A 21,177-nucleotide genomic window follows, 5' to 3' on the forward strand; every position below is an offset into this window, starting at 1 on the left:
TATCCATTCATGACTCTCCTAGGGTACGTCTACACTACAACGTTAATTCGAACTAACTTAGTTCGAATTAGTTAATTCGAACTAAGCTAATTCGAACTAACGGATCCAGACTAAAAAACTAGTTCGAATTAGCGTTTTGCTAATTCGAACTACCATGTCCACATTAAGTGGACCCTGAACCAGGCTTAAGGATGGCCGGAAGCAGTGCCGGCAGGGCATCAGAGGAGGACTTAGAGCGTGGAGATACTGTGTCAGGCTAGCCGAGGGCTGTGCTTAAAGGGTCCCGAACCCCACCCCGGACAGACAGTTCTCAGGGGTGCCCCGCTTGCAAAGCAGTCCTGGCTTGGATTGCCTGGAGTACCCACACTGAGCACATCACAGCACTCGGCCATCAGACTGGCTGCCATCTGGGGAGAGGGGGCAATTGGGGGGTTGCAGGAGAGCTTCCACCCCAAAAGCCCGCAGAGCCAGCCCAGTCCTCCCCATCAGGGGCGCGTACCCCATTCCTCCCTTACCTCCTTCCACTTACCCTTCCCTAGCCCCTCTTCTTGATGTACAAAATAAAGGACAATTGTGTTCAAAAACTGAATCTGTCTTTATTGAACAAAACTGGGGGAGACTGGGAAAAGGAGATGGGAGAGGGGAAGAAAGAGGCTGGGAGAGGGGAGGGCAACTAAAATGATCAGGGGTTGGGAACAGGTCCCATATGAAGAGAGGCTAAAGAGACTGGGACTTTTCAGCTTAGAAAAGAGGAGACGGAGGGGGGACAGGATAGAGGTCTCTAAAAGCAGGAGTTGGGTGGAGAGGGTGCATACAGAAAAGTTCTTCATTAGTTCCCATAAAGAAGGACTAGAGGACACCAAAGGAAAGGAATGGGTAGCAGGCTTCAAACTAGTAACAGAAAGTTGTTCTTCACAAAGCAAAGAGTCAACCTGTGGAACTCCTTGCTGCAGTAGGCTGTGAAGGCTACAACTAGAACAGAGTTTAAAGGGAAGTGAGATCAAGTCATGGAGGTTGGGTCCATGGAGTGCTATTAGCCAGGGGGTAGGAGTGGTGTCCCTGCCCAAGGTTTGTGGAAGGCTGGAGAGGGATGGCACGAGACAAATGGCTTGGTCACTGTCTTTGGTCCATCCCCTCCAGGGTCCCTAGGGTTGGCCGCTGTCAGCAGACAGGCTACTGGGCTAGATGCACCTTTAGTCTGACCCAGTACAGCCATTGCAAGCTCAGGGCTCAGGGTCGGGGGTCTCAGTGGACCACCTTGATTTTCATGCACACCTGCTCCTGGGTGGCCAGGCTGGCAGCTCTCCTGCCCTAGCCGGCCACTTTCCTGTGCCTAGTGCGGAGGTCATGGACGAGGTCCACGATGTCCGCAATAGCCCAGGCGGGTGCCCGCCTCTTGCGGTCCCGGGCAAGCTCCCGAGAGCCGCCAGCCTCGTCCCGGGAAGAGGGGGAGGGCTGGGGGGCATCGGGTGGGTGGCTCGATCTGTGCTAGGTGCAGGGTCTGCTGGCTGGGTGCTGGCAGGTTTGCACCTGGCACGGGCACCGTAGCCAGCCCGTGCCCCTTTAAGGGGTCCGGGGCCGGGAGGGGGGCAGTAGAGTTTCCCTGGTGTTGGCCAGAGTGGCCACCAGGGAAACCTGGGGAGGGCTAGCCTCCCACTAGTTTGAATTAAGGGTCTACACAGCCCTTAATTCGAACTAGTAAGTTCGAACTAGGCTTAATCCTTGTGGAATGAGGTTTACCTAGTTCGAACTAAGCGCTCCGTTAGTTCGAATTAAATTTGAACTAACGGAGCGCTAGTGTAGCGCCTATGAAAGTTAGTTCGAACTAACGTCTGTTAGTTCGAACTAACTTTGTAGTGTAGACATACCCTTACTGAGAAACACTCAGCCCGAACAGAAACTATTCTAAGTGGACAACCATAAAAACAAGCATTGAAGGGAATAACTCAGGCCCGTCAACAGGGGAAACGGAGGGAATGTGGCAACTGCCTCACAGCCCAGCAATACAAAAGGGTCCGGAGCTCCTGGCTGCCACCACCTCTACTATAGCAGCAGTAGAGGCTGGAGCTCCAGGGCCTTTAAATGGCTGCTGGAATTCCACACTCTGGGCTGCCTGGGGGAGGTGCAGCCCTCTTTGGGTGGCACTGAGGCCCCCTTCCACCTGAGGCCCCACCCCTTCCAGGATCATGGAGCAGTCCCCTGCCCCACCTTGCCCAGGGGCCCGGTGAGGCTGTTGGCCCCACTGGAGTCACTAGTAAACAGCCTATAATTCAGTATGGACATGTTAGCACAGCATTTGAAAACCCAGCCTTACAATGCCATGTGGATGCTCAAGCATAGGATTGGAAACACCAAGTCAACTGGAGCCCTGCAAGTAGGATTGCCAGATGGTTTAACAATAAATACCGAACATACACATGCACACTCCCCCCCCCCCAAAAAAAAAACACCGGGAAAAAATTCTGTTGAGAAAAAAAAGGGGGGGAGACCAAAGCTGTTGAGCAAAAAAAACCCCAAAACCAAAAAAAAACCAGTATGGCCCCTTTAAGAAACACTTTGCTTTTGAGGTTTTTTGGCCTTAACAGGCTTCCAATGGCTGCCCGCCATCTTGCCTCCCTGCGCTGGGCCAGACAGCTCCCCTGCGGAACCCGGTAAGCACCCCAGATTCTCGCCTCCTGGCTAGGAACAAATCAGAAAATACCAGACATTTTAAGTGTCCGGTATTTTCTGAATTTTATTTACTGGACAGAAGGCGAAAATACCGGACATCTGGCAACCCTACTTGGAAGCCCAAGCTTGAGTGCAGTGCAGACATAGCTTTAATGGTGTTTCAGGATGGCTCAGAGTACATGCTGTAAGGTATCACCCTTTTTGTTATGTTTATACCCTTTCTTTTGCTAGGTATATGTTTCTTTCTCACAAAACCATGCTAAATGTTTTAAATTTGAGCCCAGGAATTTAACTGCATGCCACTCAGTAAAGATACTTAGAGCTATATGTCTATTCCATGTCACATTGTGGGAATTAAGGAAGCAATGCTCAATGTATTTGTAACAGCAACTCACCCTCCGCATCTTCTGGCCTTGTAAGGTCAATGACTCCTGGGCCCAGTTTTCCATCTTCACTGGGTTTCCCTGTTAACTGTGGGCCTAAATTCTCAAAGCGTGTTCTTTCCTGGAAAAGACAAGAGAGGTCATTAATGCTTCCTCTATCCTACTCCAACTAGCATGTCCATGTATATGTCTAAGTACAGACATGCTTTTTCTTTTCTTTTTTTTTTTACTGGGTGAATAAAATGAGCAGGTTTAATTAAAAGTGTAGTTTAGAACATAAAGTTAAGGGCTTCATTTTCATAGGTTCTAAGCACTCAGAGCTCTCATCAATGTCAGCTGGAATTATGAGCGTTCAGCATTTCTGAAAATCAGGCCCTAAGGTTTCAATGTGAAAATGTACATAGAGGACTCCAAATTAGGCTGAACTGCACCTCTATAATGTATAAATGATGGTACATTCAACTGAAGAATTTTTTTGGCAGCAAGCAGTCCTGATCTATGCTGCACACTTTGTTTTTCCACTAAGCTTTGTGACTTACATTGGAAAAAAACAATTGACATTTGAGAGACACTAAAATTTACAACCTGAAAGAAAAGTTCCTATTAAAATATACCGCTAATTTAATGGAAAAGGCACTTTTTTCCACTAAGAGATCCAAGTTTGCCTTCGTACCCCTGAGAAAACACAAGTCTGAATTTTATGCAAGAGGCTTTCAAAGACAAGTATTCAAAGAAGGAATAGTAGATGACAGAATTGATACTATTATTTTGTCTAGGAATTTCAACTGAACCTCAATGGGAATTGAAAAAGAGAGAGGACGGTACTTGCTTCTAGAAAAACACAAAAACCTTGAGAGATGGAGACCTGCACTGGAAAGCTGGACCTGGAACTGTAAAATGAAAACTAGGGGAGGCATTTTATGGTTAATCCAATTTTCAATCAAACAACTACAATTGGCATTAGTCTCTGTAGTGCTCTATATCAGTAGCTAAGTGTTCAATGGTAATCATTAATTTAGTGTTCTCATTCGAAGAAACACAGCATGTTTTCCCTCTTGTCTTGTTGTTACTTCTTCAGACTAAACTTGGTATTATGTTGTACTTGTGAATGAATGAAACCTTGTTGTTCATTACTATAAAACAATATTAAATGTCATGTCAGCTTGAATTTACAGACATGAAATACCAGCTTTCAGCTTTGTGAACAGTTTCTGCATGTTATACTTAATGCATTATGCAGAAGTAGAGTGCTGATTGCTGTTCAGTCTATTGTTCAATGACCTAGTTCTGTACTGAGCATGTTAGACATAAGAAGAAAACATCATGAGTTTTCTCTCCTGCACGATGTTTAGGAACTTGGAAATGTTCTTAAGGAGCAAACATACAATTACTTGATGGCTGTTGTGCCTCATTTGTTCAGTCTCAGTTCATTTGTGCAGTTTAATCTGATTATTTTTTGAATATCATTATATTTCTATAATTAATTCCCATCAGCAAAATTGTTTAGGAAGGCTTTTGATTCTTCAGATCATGGAATAAGTTTAAATCTGCACAGGAAGAAACAGTGCACAAAACCGAATCATTGGGTTTACCAGTGATAGAAATGTAGCCGTGTTAGTCTGGGGTAGCTGAAGCAAAATGCAGGACAATGTAGCACTTTAAAGACTAACAAGATGGTTTATTAGATGATGAGCTTTCATGGGCCAGACCCACTTCCTCAGATCAAATAGTGGAAGAAAATAGTCACAACCATATATACCAAAGGATACAATTAAAAAAAATGAACACATATGAAAAGGATAAATCACATTTCAGAACAGGAGGGGGATGCGGGGGGGGGGGGAAGGAAGGAAGGTAAGTGTCTGTGAATTGATGATATTAGAGGTGGGGAGAGTGGGATGTCTGTGAGCTAATGGTATTAGAGGTGATAATTGGGGAAGCTATCTTGGTAATGGGTAAGATAGTTTGCGTATTTGTTCATTCCTTCCCGGAGAGTGTCGAATTTTAACATGAATGACAGTTCATTGGGTTTACCACTACAACATGCTGCTGAGAGTTTCAGGTACTAACTGCATTTTTAAAAGTTTCTGAAAATCTTCCATTCATCTAACAAGTTCGCTTTGCAGTTTTATAATGGAGTAACATTCTCGATGCTATAGAATTGTTTCTGTGGTGAAGCTTTCCTATATAATGTATCTGTTGATAACGGAACTTAAAAATTAAAAGTTCTGGATACTGAGAGGAAATGTGACTCAGGGTACGTCTACATGGCAAGCTTATTTCAAAATAAGATATTCCAGAATAGATATTCCAAAATAGTTTATTTTGAAATAGCATATTTACACTGCAGGGAAGTATTTTGAGGCTTCCCTAATGTAGACATGCTATCTTGATTTAGAGCCCCAAGAGGCACTGAGGAGGAATAACTTAGAATGGTCCTGGTGAGGGGCTTTTTCAAAATAACAGGAGTGGAGTGTCTACAGATGCCTTAATTCAGAATAGCTATTTTGGAATAGGCATTCTTCCTCACAAAATGATGTTTACACAAGTCGGAATAAGCCGCCCATTATTTCAATATTATTTCAAAATAACAGAATTGCTGTATAGATGCTCGTATTGTTATTTGGGAATAACGCTAGTTATTCCAAAATAATAGTGCAGCGTAGTCGCACCCTTAGACATAGGAAAACTAACATTACAAAGTCAACCATTATACTCAAAGATGTTCTATAATATAGCAATAATCCTGTACCATCAGAATGAATATGCTCTGCTGGCAGATAGGATTTTTTTTTCACAAGTTGCGTGACTTTCACAATTTGTACTCAAAACAAAAGCAAAAATCAATACTAAGAAAAATAGCCTTTAGCATACACCATTTGTCTTTCAAAATATTTCCATTAAAGCTTTTTCTAAAGGAGTGTTAATGTGGCATCTGGTGTATTCTTGGAAGAACAATCATTAAGTATGATATAGAAGAAGGAGAAATATCTTTTTCACTATTAAAATCAACAGAACCTGCTATATATCAATATGCACATTTGAAGTATCTTTCTAGTCATTCATTCCCTTTGATTTTTTTTTACCAGAAGATAATCTCTTCTAAAAAAAAGGAAAAAAGTTTCTGAAAAAATATCAATATTTTGACACAGAAGGAGAAAAGGGGAAATTCCATGAAAAAGGAAGAAGTAGTAGATTGAGAAAGCTTACACAATATTACCTTTTCTTCTAAAAGAATTGAACTCCATTTAGGATTAAATATTTACCTTCAGTTTTCAATTCATGGGAAAATATATGACAGCTATGATTTTTTAATGTATATACTGAAAGGCTTTTTTTCAATGAAAATATTCTTCACTGAGATGCTTATAAAATCACTAGTTGGATGAGGAATTAGTAAAATGTATATGAAATGCTTATATGAAATTAATATTCAAATGGACACTCAAGTTGTTTAGGTTTCAACCTTTTCTTAAGGCTTATCCTAGTAGGCTTCACATCAACTAACTATCATATGTTGAACACACAATTTAATCCATTTAAGCTATGATTTTAAAATGTGATAGTAATCACATTTAAAAAAAACACACCCTTTTTCTTAGTGCAAACAAGCTAAGTAAAATAAATTCTATATAACCTATAGCCACATAAAGAAACATTCACATGTACATAATTTAAAACATTTTAAAGTGTGTAGGGGTGCACACACACACACCTATGTGTATAAATATGTGTGTGTATCTGCATACACACACCCATTATATACACACACACATATGTATGTGCAGATAGAAATATATATGCCCATTCAAGCTATGTTTATATATGTTTTTGGTTCTTAGCCACACACAGGTAATTTGTTGGTACGTTTTTAGTTGAAATGGGGATAGGGCATGATTTTTAACTTCTTTACAAGACGATAACTTTGGAAGTCTAAACAAGTGGACAAAACTGTTCACTTTAAATTGTTAACTTCAAGATAGTGCATAGGACATGGACCTGTAAATCTTTACTTATAGGTGGAGACTGACAGAAGTCAAGTGGATGAAAAAATTGCAGTATCAGGGACTTTGCTGAAACGAAAAAGCTCTCTCAAGCACAGTATGTGCCCTCTGTACTTTTCTGTATGTTAAAAACATAATAAAAATTAATCACTACTTTAAAATTGGAAAAAGGAAAACATGCTTCATGCAACAGCCAAATCTTTATTTTCATTCAGTGACATGATTAGGCACTTATTTATGCATTGTCAGTCACAAACATGCAAAAGACATAAAAGTTATTAACAAAATTAAAGTCTGTTCCACTGTGTTGTAGGACTGTTGGTTCTCTAAGTGCTTTGAAATTATGATGTATGAGGTAGATGTTGCATATTAAATAAAGATATTTAAATGATAAAGCCCCTTTAGTGAGAGTTGATGAATGTTAAACGTTACGAGCCACACGACTGTGGCATCCATCATATTCACATGTTATCACAGTCAGTGATGGAACAGCCCCAGCAATGTCAGACAGACTGCTAGATTATTATCCCTTATTTCCAGAGTCACCGAGCAAGCCAGCCAACCTTTTAGGCATTATTTTTAACTTTGCATTAAATTAGCAACTTTTCCCTCATTTCTGTGGCAGGGTTTATCAATTCTTCCTGCGTGTACAGAAGGTAAAGGAATGACTTAGTCAACCGAGGAGCGGGGGAAGAAAGGCACATCTGACAAAAATGCTGCTAACTTCAAATTACTAGAAACAAATATAAAATTGTGATCTTCAGGAAGAACAGCAATGAAACAGTAAGCACACAATAATGGCTTTTCTCTGCACTTAGATAAAAGCTGAATTTTTGATGTGCACACTATATTTTCATAAAATTTTATATACTATGTTTTATACACTTATTGGCTATTCCATAATAATGTGTGTGCTAACAGTAAAATTGCTCTTAAATTTATGTGTGTTATTTATATGTTCCCACGTAACAATGCTTTTTGTTGTAAAAAATATTCTGTTTATTAATGTAACTTTACAACCACTGCATCCAAGATCCGTGGTAAATTAATGACATTTTTATTATTTTATAGTGTCATTAAATTTTTACTGATCATTCCATCAAACAGAAGCAATAAAGGCCATAACGTAAACTGGGACACTTAGATCGGGGAACAGGAAGGCATTCCATATAGTCTGAAGTAAACGACTTGCTATAAATGATATTTATACCGTCTTTAAGCTTGTGAGAATACTTGGACAAGTTTGAAACTGTTTCAGTAGTGCAGTGGATTGTGTACTTAAATAACAGTTTACTTGCCAACAAGACAAGTTTTTTTCAAACCAGATGCGAAAAGATGACTGATTGCATCCATCTCTTGAAAAACAATATACGCAATGTAATAATACACTGGGCACCCCTCCCTTTTGGATTACCATCCCTGATCAGACTATACCCATGCCTCAAATTATTTCAACATGCTCACTTTTTCCACATCTGAAATGTGTGTTCAGACTAAGCTGGAAAATGGCATACCCGCTGATCCTTGTGTGAAAGGGTTTGTTCTAATTCTCCTCTCCTCCCCCCCCCCCCACCCCCGCCCCAACAAATACATTTTATTTAAGTAGACATGGCTGGACAATGATGTAATACTCTTTGTTTCAATAGTTTAACTTGGCAGCAATTACCAACGTTTATTTAAAGAGCCAATTTCTAGAGTCTGAATTAATATGGGTCATTCACAGAAGCCACAGAACTTATGCCTGAGGGGTTATTACATATCTGAGGACAGTATTTTAGTTGCAGTTTTCATTTGCTACAAATAATTATCACATCTTTATATACAAAATAAATTATAATTAGGTTATTCCATACCAGATGTCTCAACTAATTTTTAGTGGCTTATTTGTTATTTGCGGTATACTCTGTTTACATACAGTGAAACATAAAAAATGGGGGGGGGGAAGCCCTGTGTTCCAAACATCAAAGGGGAAATTTTCAGGAAAACTTATAGCTAGGAATTCATTCATACCACGGCAATGCTAATAGGAATTGTGAGACTAAATCCTCCAGACACCTCAGCAAAATCCTATAGCCTCCTAAGAATGTGACTTATACCTACAGCAACAAAGCAATTTAGAGCTCAGACTGACACTTTGTTCTTCCACCCTCCACTCCATTGTGCCAATGAATCAGGAAACATTGTTTTGGGAGAACTCACAAGTCCTCCTTTCATCCTACAAAGGTCAAGGTGCAAATTCTGCCTAATGCCCCCCCTAGTTCCTCCTACTTTGCAACAGGTAGGACTGGAAAGAGAAATCTCCCTGGCTGTGTCTACACAGGCATGAATTTCTGGAAATGCTTAAAACGGAATACTATTCCGTTTTCAGTTTTTCCGGAAAAGGAGCGTCTACATTGGCAGGTTGCTTTTCCGGAAAAGCCCTTTTTCTGGAAAAGCGTCTGTGGCCAATGTAGACGCGCTTTTCCGGAAAAGAGCCCCGATCGCCATTTTCGCGATCGGGGCTCTTTTCCGGAAAAGACTACTGGGCTGTCTACACTGGCTCTTTTCTGAAATAGTGTTCCGGAATAAGGACTTATGCCCGAGCGGGAGCAGAACAGTTTTTCCAGAATAGCGGCTGATTTTGTACAGTAGAGCGTCATTGCTTTTCCAGAAATTCAAGGGCCAGTGTAGACAGCTCACAGCTTATTCCGGAAAAGCGGCTGATTTTCTGGAATAAGTGGCCCAGTGTAGACACAGCCCCTCTGTTTAGAATCTTTTGAAATATCTTGGCACAACAGGAATCATTGCAAACTGACTTTCAGCCGTATCTCTAAAGTTTTTAGATTTTTGGATGGTAAGTTCAACCATTAACCTTATAACAATGATATCGGTCATCCTATTGGCCTAAAGGCATATAACTTCTGGACTTCTTTCACAGGCAAAGTGGATAGGAATAAAAGTGAAAAAGCTCCATAGCACCCATGATTTTACAGCCCTTGTGCTGATTGTCAGGAATGTGTTTTCAAAATCATAGCAGGAGAAGTTGCTCCAGAAAACCTTAAAGTGATGTTAAATTACCATGTCTGCAAATATATCATGAGACTTTGGTGTGGAAGAAAACACTGGTTAATCTTAACATACATCTTTTTTAAATCATTCAAGTAGTATTTTTTAAATAGGTTCATTCACCCAATCAGAAGATAGATGTTATGATGCACAGTTACTAGTCGGTCTATCATACATTTAAAATGATGTCATAGTATCTGAACTATTGTAAAGATTACTATCCTATCAATTTGCAGTCAGAAAATTAACCCCCCTGAAAAATGATGTAGAAGTAGATGTACAACTCAGAGTAAACTTGGTGGCATTAGTTCACAGGGATCTATTTGAACCTTGGGCCACTCGAGTTTTAATTCATGTGGTTTGCTTTTATTTCTAGTTGGGAGAAAATGCTGAGCAAAACTTAGCCAAACCCATCAATTTTGGCCTACTTATAGGTGGAAACACTGAACAATCATAGAATTTCTCACGGTTTCTCAACAAAAACCATAAATCTGTCCCAGGTTCACAAACCTTTTGGCAAGTTTGTCCCAAGTTTAAGATTTTCTCATGGATATATTGCATGGCTAAAATTACAAGGTATCATATCACTCCGTGGCAGGAGACATTTAAATGTTAAGAGTGTGTGTATGTATGTGCATGTGCAGGAGAGAAAAGCAGAGAAAAATTACAGCAAAACTGTAACAATAGTTAATCATCAACACTTTAATATCTGGGCCATTTTGCTAAAAGTTTCAGCATGCTTGATGTACAGGGTTGATGAATGAACTCCAAATTTCTGTGACTTTAAATTGAACCGACAAGATAAAATATCAAATCCCAGTAACTTTAACAATATGAAGGCAATACTCCCAGAGGCCAGATTAAAAAGGCAATGTAGTATAACTTCACTTAAAATCTTATTTTTAGTTTTCTCCTTCAAGGTTTCCACGATATCCATAAGGCACTCAGAGACTATCACAACAATGTAAAACAGAAAAGAATCCCTGTATCAGAATACAGGAGCCTACTACAATATAGGATATTTTTACCTGGGATAAACAACCCACAGCTGGCTCAGGTCAGCTGACTCAGGGCTGGAAAACTGCTTGGTACATATTTGGACTGTGCAAGGGTGGAGGGTCCCAGAGCTTGGACTCCAGCCTGAACCCCAAAGTCTATACATCAATTTTTAGCCCTGCAGCCCGAGCCCTGCAAGCCCAAGTAAGCTGATCTGGACTAGCCACAGTTATGTGGCAAGGTTTTTACCTCCATGTAGATGTCCCCATAATGCCTGTGATGCACCATGCTGAACTGCACTGGAAGCATGGACTCTGCCCAGAGAGATGAGGGGACATCAAGTCCCCTTGTGTTGTGTTAAAATACTATTGAAAAAACAGTCTGCAGAAGAGAAGAGTGAGGGGGGATTCAACTTTCCTGAAGGGAAGTTCCAAAGAGGATGGAGAAAGGCTGTTCACAGTAGTATGAATGGCAGAACAAGGAGCAATTGTCTCAAGTTACAGTGGGGGAGGTCTAGGTTGGATATTAGGAAAAACTATTTCCCTCGGAGGGTGGTGAAGCACTGGAATGGGTTACCTAGGGAGGTGGTGGAATCTCCATCCCTAGAGGTGTGTAAGTCTCAGCTTGACAAAGCCCTGGCTGGGTTGATTTAGTTGGGATTTGTTCTGCCTTGGGCAGGGGACTGGACTTGATGACCTCCTGAGGTCTCTTCCAGCTCTATGATTTGAGAAAGGGATGTATACGAACCCTGTTTAGCCTGGCTGCATGCTTCAGCTGGCTTCCGCTGTCCTGGGAATGTAACAATATGACATGTTCCCATGAGGCGTCACAGGGGAATGGAACCAGTGGTATCAATGTTCATCATTTTATTTCAAGTCTCACTCTGTTTGGGTCTCTGTAAGCCCCAGCTCTTGGAATTGTGTTAACACAGACAAATCTCACTTTTTTTTAAATACAGTGAAAGCTGTTTCTAGCTTTTATGGCTGGGGGTGGGGTGCATGAAAACCTTGGAAACATGAAGGCTGTGTCTACATTGGCACCCTTTTCCGGAAAAGGGATGCTAATGAGACACTTCGGAATTGCAAATGCATGAACATGGCTGCCGCTTTTTTCCGGCTCAAGGCTTTGCCGGAGAAAAGCGCCAGTCTAGACGGGATCTTTCGGAAAATAAAGCCTTTTCTGGAAGATCCCTTATTCCTCTTAAAATCCCCCGTGGCATTTGCAATTCCGACTGGTCTCATTAGCATCCCTTTTCCGGAAAAGGGTGCCAATGTAGACACAGCCGAACATTATAGGTTCAAAATACTGAAGACTCACTGTCCTATTTTTTTAAAATAACTTTTGATTATTAAGTAACTTGCATGATTTTGGAGGAACTGACTCATGATTTTAAAGTGCCTGGTAGATAAGAATACTAGGAAGCATCCATCATTGTTGGGGTGGATGTCATGAGACTTGAATGACAAAGTGTGAAAGGAGTATTAAGGTTCAATCCACTTATACTTTGATTATCAGTGACACTCAAAACACATGTTTGAATTACTGAATTAAATTGCTTTTTAAGGCTGCCTTTTAAAATAACACAAAATATATTTAATTATTTTTAAAAAAATCAGATACTCAAATCTTTCCATCTAGACAGGACTGTATTTGTTAATCTTTCCCCTGCTACCTATTAAACATTGCCAGAAAGATCCTTAACTATAGCAGCACTTGCAGGCACTCCTAAAATATGGATCTACCTCAGTTAGATTACTTTCAACGGGATTACTGCATTTACTGAACCCCCTCAACCAAATGCTTTATATCTTTGTTCATATGGTTTTCATAAGCTTTTAACCAATTGCAAGGTTATTTATAAGTTTGCAACTCCCCAGTAGTTAGAGTTATGAAGCGTTCAGACTTAAGCACATCCAGTTGTGTGGTAGCCCAGCTACTGCTTTTATGCGGTTTCCAACTTTTTATTCATGCACAAAGGCATGATGCCCGGCAGTATCCGAACACTTTCTGATTAACTCTTTGCCTCAGCAACAAATGCACATGGCATTCTACTGTAAAATTATACACTTCAACTATAACATGGCAGATATTTTTATTTCAAACAATGAACTGTTGAATTCTGCCTTAGATTAATGAAACCCAATTGGTTCCAGAGAATAAAGGACTAATCAATTAAATTAACAGCTGATAAATATAAAACAAACAAACAAAAAGAATTACCAATTTGCACACCATATAATAAAGCAGTAGAATTCATTGGAGATCAAAAGCAGCCCGAAACCTGAGGTGTCACTGGTTTTTAAAAGGGCTGAATAATTTGAGGGCCAATAATAGTAGCTGTAATATACAATACAATACAGGTTTTTGAGTCTTCAGTTTCAGGATGCACATTATTCACTTGCAGGGGTCAAGCAGACATTCCCCCTCCTTCTCTTTGCTGATCTCCCCACTTCACAACCCAGCATCAGTGGATAGCTGGCCTGGTGCATTCTGGGGATGGAGGATGATTTGTTTCTGTACTATCAAGTGTTGGCCACTTTTTCTTTTAATGAACCCATTTTCTTTTAATCCTACGCATACATGTGCTAGCATATTATTTTAAACTAAACATGCTACTGAGCACACATCCTTCAGGAAACAGATTATTCTACTTCTTTTTTTTTAACTGTATTGACTATACTACTGACATGAATTATGTGAGGACAAATCAGTTGCTTTATGTCTAGGATTGCCATGTACTGAGTTTTACATGGCCCACCAGCAGAATACAAAACTAGGACCTGCAGCATGGCAGCATAACCCTTTACCACACCAGCTACTCGAGTATCTCCATTACCACACAGCAGTAAAAAGTCCATTTTCTTCTACTGAACTAGAGTTCCAAGGGTGGCACTTGAAGGGTTGGGGGGGAGGGCAATAGCCACCCCAAAATTTGCCACAGCTCCCACCCCCTGCACCCACTCTGTAGCAGCTGGTGCTCTCCAACCACTCAGCTCCAAAGGCAGAGCAAAGAGAGTGGCCACTGCAGGCCAGGAGCCCACTGAGGCTGGGCAGGGGTCAGGGGGCCCAAGAGTAGCTCTCCTGCCTGAACCCTCCCCTCCCCTCCCCTCAGTGGCTTAGACTGAGCCAATGAGGCCTGGATTCCTGGGCCCCACCTTCCACAGCTGTTGCTACCACAGGGATCTGCCAGACCCAGAGTCTGCTCCCCTGCCTAGGAAGCTCTTACTGCTATGATGATCCAGTGCCATGTACTGCTTGGTTCCAGCTTTCAGCTTCTACCTGGACATGAGGGCATTGTGATGAGAAGGGAACAGTCCCCTTCCTGGAAAGAGGATGGCACTATCCCTACAGAGTTACAGAATAAGCTTTCCTGAATTGAAACCATAATGCTATGACTCTCCCCATATGCCTATGACTGAATTTCACTGAAAATCTGGTCATTCTTGGAGTCCCAGGGAGACAGAGCTCAAGAATTCCATTCCTATGCTCAAACAACTGGACTCCATTTCTCTCTCTCTCAAGCAAAACACTGGGTGGGTATTCCAGGCTGAATACTTAAAGATAACTACAAGATAACACATCATTAGCAAATAGCCACATTAATTTAACAAAGAGTAAAAAGAGTACTTTCTGAGAAGAAAAACGATTTTGTTGGAAGAGAAAAAAGGAGTCACCAATTTCAGTTTTGCTGTGGCAAACTGCAGACCGCTACTGCACAAAGCAAAATTAGCTGTCTTCCACAGGAGTTTGGAAATTGACAGATTTACAGAAATGTAGATTGTACATGTATGCCAGGAACCACACATTTCAAGTACCAGTATGGCATAGTCTTATAAACAGTACATATACAAAATATATAGGTTAAATTTGAGATTTTAAACTGACAAAAAGCGAAGACATTCAGACTTGATTTTCTTACAATTACTTTAATTCTACCACGGTGAGTGTCTGTGTTATGAAAGGGTCCTCTGTTATGCAATTCAATATAATAGGAAAAGCTATATTAAAAGCAGCCTCAGTGAAGCACTAACCACTGGACAATCTATGATAACATACTTTATTTTTCCTACATTAGACTTTGACAATAATTGTAATGACTGAAAAACAGGACGAAGCAAATTGACTTTGAAAACAAAAAAAAAACACAAACAAAATTGAACTTGAACTTAAATGTATGTATATTTCATTGCAAGTGTTACTGTAATTACACGTTTATTATGAAAAAGAAGGGAAATACAAGTATTGCTACATTAAAAGTTTCTGTCTAGATTTGCATTGAAGCAAACAATGATATATCATGGCTGCAAAAAGAAACTCTGATCTGTTTAATATTATCTCAGACAGAACTGAACCTTAACTTTTAATACACAGATGTATTTCATTGTAAATGGACTGCTATGCACAGTTTACATATTGACCAAGTTGGGGAACAGTAGTTTCTATTAATATGGGATGATTTTTTGTGGGTTTATAATTTTTTTTGTTTAATTTTTCAAGTACTTATTTTGTGTTTCCTGAAGCATCGTATTCGGTTTATTCTCAGGCATCCTTTGTTATGCTCAGAGGAAAAAAAATGTATCACTAAAGTATCAGGATGGATGACAATGGAACAATGATAATAACATCATTATGCCGTGTCTTACCTCTTGTATCCACATCACTGCCGTGTTTGCCTCTGATTATTTCAGCCTCAAGAAAGGGTGCTGCTTACTCTTTGTGTCAGGAAGGCAAGATTACTGCATGCAAGGTTATCACATCAAGTATGAAATACATAATGCCTGTGTGATAGATGTACCTTTCAACTAGCTCCCTTCTTTAATTTTAATTCAACAAGAATTGGACACTGAGAATGCAAAAAATTACAGCCTTTTACAGGATCTGATCCTGCAAGGTGCAGAGCCCTCTGGCCCTGATCCAGGAAGGCATTTAAGCATCCACAGTACAGGTTGAATCTCTGTTCCAGGATTCTCTAGTCCAGAAACATTCATGGTCTGGCAGGGTATGTCTACACTGCAATGCTATTTCAGGATACCAAAGGTATCCCAAAATAGCTACCCTGTGTCTTTTGAATGAGTCCACTATTTTGAAGTATTTTGTCATCCCTGTAAACCTCACTGTACGAGGAGTAAGGGATGGCTCGAAATAGCCTATTTCAAAATAGACTCAAAATAAAACTCTGCAATTTGCATAGTGCAAATTGTGTAGCTTATTTCGAGTTTTGGGTGCTGTGTAGACACACCTGCAGAGATCCCCAGGGCAGTGTCAGCTAAGCTGGCCACGGAGCTGGGAGCCCAGAGGCAGAGGGAGGGAGAGCCCATAATCTATCAGTAGAGAGGAGGAATTGACATCCTGTGGCCCAGCAAACTCCCTTGTTCGGGACTGGTCAGGTCCCAAGGGTGCCAGAGCAGGGAGGTCAAACCTGTACTCTTACTGAACTCTGTAGGTTAACATTAAGCATGTGCTGAAATGCTTTGCTGAATCAGGGCCACATTGCAAAATCAATCTCATAGTGTTCCTTTGAACAAAAAGATAAGGGGGAAGTAAATCTGTTTATCGGCGATTCATAGAGATTTTTTTTTCAACTTTCTGTTATTTATCCTGCTTTCCAAGATTAAGTCAGGTGAAGGTCTTTAACTTTAAGACAAAAGTTTGAAGCCCCTCTTGTATAAATAGGGATTAATTTTCTTCCAGGATAGAACAGCACAAGACTAGGAACATGAGTGCTCTCACTAATGTCAGCAGGACTACTGACTGGATGCAAAGTTGGTAATTTGGAGTAAGTTGTTTGTAAATCACATTTCTAAAATCTCTACCAAGGAAGAAAATAGATGAAAAAGCACATTAATGGTTTATCATCAAAAACAGAAAAACAGGGAATCATTCCCCCCCCCCCCCCCAAAGATGGGGGCCAAGTCTAGACAGGCATGATTTTCCGCAAATGCTTTTAATGGAAAAGTTTTTCTGTTAAAAGCATTTGCGGAAAGGAGCGTCTAGATTGGCACGGACGCTTTTCCGCAAAAGCACATTTGCGGAAAAGCGTCCGTGCCAATCTAGACGCGGTTTTGCGCAAGAAAGCCCCGATTGCCATTTTCGCCATCGGGGCTTTTTTGCACAAAACAATTTTCAGCTGTCTACACTGGCTCTTTCGGGCAAAAGCATTTCCGGAAAAGGGCTTTTGCCCGAATGAGAATGTCAAAGCATTTGTGCAAGAAGCACTGATTTCGGACAGTAGAACATCAGTGCTTTTGCTCAAAATCAAGCGGCCAGTATAGACAGCTAGCAAGTTTTTCCGCAAAAGCAACTGCTTTTGCGGAAAAACTTGCCAGTCTAGACGCAGCCAAAAGTTTGCTTTCCTTTAAACATCTAAGTTTCCATTTCTCTGGATCGTACTCTCATAAGTCCAGTATTTTCTTACACATCTGTCTAGAGACCTCAATTTTGAAGTCCAATTTCCCAACAACATGCAAGAGTTGTATAATATAAAAAGCACTGCTCTCCTCTTAAAACACTGACATGATTTATACGTAAACTAACCTGACAGCCTGAAAGGAAAAAAGACTCACACAAACCTAGGGGAGCCACACCGAGCCCCTGGGCAAGGTGTGGGGGAGTGCTCCATGTTTCTGGAAGGAGCGGAGCCTCGGCAGAAGGGGTGGGGCTAGAGCAGCAAGCATGCTGTGCCAGCATGCCCCTTCTACATCTTTCCCTCCCTCTTAGAGACAACAGCAGAGCTGAGAAATGAACCCAAGTTTCCTGAGTTTTTGTCCAGTGCTCCATCAACTGCACCATGCTGACTCTCATTTAAATACATTTAATGTATTTTTCAGTCTTGGAACACTTATGCCTTTGCAGCTATCAAGCGAACATGTTTAAAGAAAACAATACAAACAAAAGCAAGGATAAACATTAACTAGGAAATACTGTTTTGATGTCACTCTTGGACAAATGGATATCCTCTGTGTCCATATGCACATTTATACAAACAGAAAAATCTATTAGCAATACCACTAGCTGGCAACTATGTATGTCTGAAAAGGGAACATAATCAGTTTTCATTGGTTAAGTTCAATCTGTGCCAGATTTTATTTTATGACTAAAAGCTTGGCCAACGGCAGTGGCTAGTAGCAGAAAATTGCTTACAGTGTTATTTGTCAGATTACTTGAATGATTTGTATCAGGTTTTCAGGAGGGCTTGGGGTATTAAAAATGTACATTTTGGAACAGTCTTGAAATGTGGATTGTTGTTATTTGCAACGACACAATGACGTGGGTTATGATACAGTATGAACTGACTAAACGAAGCAATTTTTAATGTAAGCAGCATGAAATGCTTAGAGGAAGTTCAGTTTAAAATTCTAGGGTTTTTTTCAATTGCACATGCGGAGACCCAGATGATGTAGATGACATATTCATCCCTGCACTTCCAGTCCTTTACCATTGTACTAAAAGCAACTATACAATTTGTATTCCAGGTGAACTGTTCTATAAGCCTTTAGTGTAATTCTTAACCCAAGATAAATCAATATTTAATATCCCCTGCAACAGCCCCAGTAGATGATTTTAAACATTGTCTCCATCCCATTTAGTTACCTTTTATGCCAGCCTTTACAGATGACTTTGAAAAACTAGTTTATAAAAATAGCCTGAAAATCATTAATTCGGGCCAAGGGTTTTCTCTTCTTTTTAATCTTTGTGCATTGTGCTGATCTCTAAATCCATCTCCATCTCCTTTATCTAATTCTTATTTCTCAGCTAATTTGAGGAACACATAAATACTTCTTCTAAATCTGAAACATATTTTAAACATAAAGATAGATGCTAGACAGATAGATCCTGTGCTAGAGAAAGAGTGTGTGTGTGTGTGTGTGTGTGTGTGTAAGAGAGAGAGAGAGAGAAGACCCTGTGCATTAGAGAGAACATAAGAACGGCCATACTGGGTCAGACCAAAGCTCCATCTAGCCCAGTAACCTATCTTCTGACAATGCCAGATGTCTGAGAGGGAGTGAACAGAAACAGGTAGTCATCAACTGATCCCTCCCCTGTGATCCATTTCCAGTCCTTACAAACACATTCCTACCCATTCTGGCTAATAAGTATTGATGGACCTAAACCTCCATGAATTTATCTAGTTCTTTTTTGAACTCTGTTAAAGTCCTGCTCGTCATAACACGACTGTGGAAAGGAGTTCCACAGGTTGACTGTGCGCTGCATGAAGAAAAACATTTTTTTTAAACCTGCTACCTATTAATTTCATTTGATGACCCCTAGTTCTTATGTTATGGGAACAAGTAAAAAACTTTTCCTTATTCACTTTCTCCATACCTGTCATGATTTTACAGACCTTTATCATATCCCCCCTTAGTCTCCTCTTTTCTAAGATGAAAAGTCCCAGCCTTTTTAATCTCTCTTCATATGGCACCCATTCCAAACCCCTAATAATTTTTGTTGCCCATTTCTGAACCTTTTCCAATGCCAAGCTCTCTTTTTTGAGGTGAGGCGACCACATCTGTACGCAGTATTCAACATGTGGATATACCATGGACTGTAACAAAGGCAATAATAGTCTCTGTCTTATTTGCTATCCCTTTTTTAATGATTCCTAACATTCTGTTTGCTTTTTTGACTGCTGCTGAACACTGAGGGGATGTTTTCAGAGAACTACCCACAATGACTCCAAGATCTCTCTTTTGAGTGGTTGTAGCTAAACTAGTCCCCATCATTTTGTATGTATAGTTGGGATTGTTTTTTCTAATGTGCATTACTTTGTATTTATCAACATTAAAATTAATTTGCCAATTTGTTGCCCAATCACTTAGTTTTGTGAGATCCTTTTGAAGCTCTTCACAGTCTGCTTTGTTTCTTAACTATCATGGGTAGTTAATATCATCTGCAAATTTTGCCACTTCACTGTTTGGCAAAAAGAGAGAGAGAAAAGGCCCCATGTTTTTCCATCCTCAGCTATATGTGCTGTGATGTAGGTCTGGTGAGAGGTCTTTTGCAGGTGGGAGCTAAAAGCATGAGGTGTCCACCTTGGTTACCTCAGACCAGGATTTGCAACTCGCCCTCACAGAGGATATCAGGCCACAGATAGCTCCTTCCTAATGATCAGAAGCAGCAAGGCTCCAGGACTCCGCGTAGGCCAGAACGGTTGGATAGTTTATAGGGCTCAATGGGTAGTGATCAAGTAGGAATAAGAGATCCTCTGGAAAAGGGCTTATTTTCCAGAGAATCACGTCTAGACTGGCGCTTTTCTCCGGCTTATCCCCAAGCCGGAAAAAAGCGGCAGCCATGTAAATGCAAATGCCGCGGGGGATATTTAAATCCCCCGCAGATTTGCAATTGCGATGTGTCTCATTAGCATCCCTTTTCCGGAAAGGGATGCCAATGTAGACACAGCCTTGGAGTATTGTGTCCAATTCTGGAGGCCCCATTACAGAAAGGATGTGGATGTATTGGAGAAAGTCCAGCAGAGGGCAACCATAATGATTAGGGGGCTGGAGCACATGACCTACAAGGAGAGGCTGAGGGATTTGGGCTTATTTATTCTGCAGAAGAGAAGAGTGAGGGGCATTTGATAGCAGCCTTCAACTACCTGAAGGAAGGTTCCAAAGAGGATGGAGAGAGGCTCTTCTCAATGGTCACAGATGACAGAAGGAGGAGCAATGGTCTCAAGTTGCATCGGGGGAGGTCTGGTTTGGATATTAGGAAAAACTATTTCACTAGGAGGGTGGTGAAGCACTGGAATGGGTTACTTAGGGAGGTGGTGGAATCTCCATCCCTAGAGGTTTTTGAGTCCCAGCTTGACAAAGCCCTGGCTGGGTTGATTTAGTTGGGATTGGTCCTGCTTTGGACAGGGGGCTGGACTCAATGACCTCCTGAGGTTTTTTCCAGCCCTAGGATTCTATGATTCTAGGTGGTGCACATTGCTTGCTAACTAATTATGCGATCCTGGCATTGTTACTGTCTTCCACCCTTCCTATTGTTTGTTATGTTTACTTCTTTGTGTCTCATCTTATATGAGATGGCAAGGGGAGGAACCCCATCCACCTTTACACTGCTCAGAGCACAACTCTATGGGC

General features: G+C 40.8%; 1 protein-coding gene across 29 annotated transcripts in view; it reads right to left on the reverse strand.

The window, feature by feature from the left end:
• SOX6 (SRY-box transcription factor 6) overlaps positions 1-21,177 on the reverse strand; it is a 519,233-nt gene that overhangs the window by 49,617 nt on the left and 448,439 nt on the right. For all 29 annotated transcript variants that reach the window (XM_025190443.2, XM_006134565.4, XM_075928048.1 and 26 more), the window contains one exon: positions 3,066-3,174. In XM_025190443.2, the coding sequence (XP_025046228.1) occupies positions 3,066-3,174 (109 nt within the window). The remainder of the gene's footprint in view (positions 1-3,065; positions 3,175-21,177) is intronic.

This window comes from Pelodiscus sinensis, chromosome 4, assembly GCF_049634645.1.
Source record: "Pelodiscus sinensis isolate JC-2024 chromosome 4, ASM4963464v1, whole genome shotgun sequence".
Taxonomy (NCBI): Eukaryota; Metazoa; Chordata; order Testudines; family Trionychidae; genus Pelodiscus; species Pelodiscus sinensis.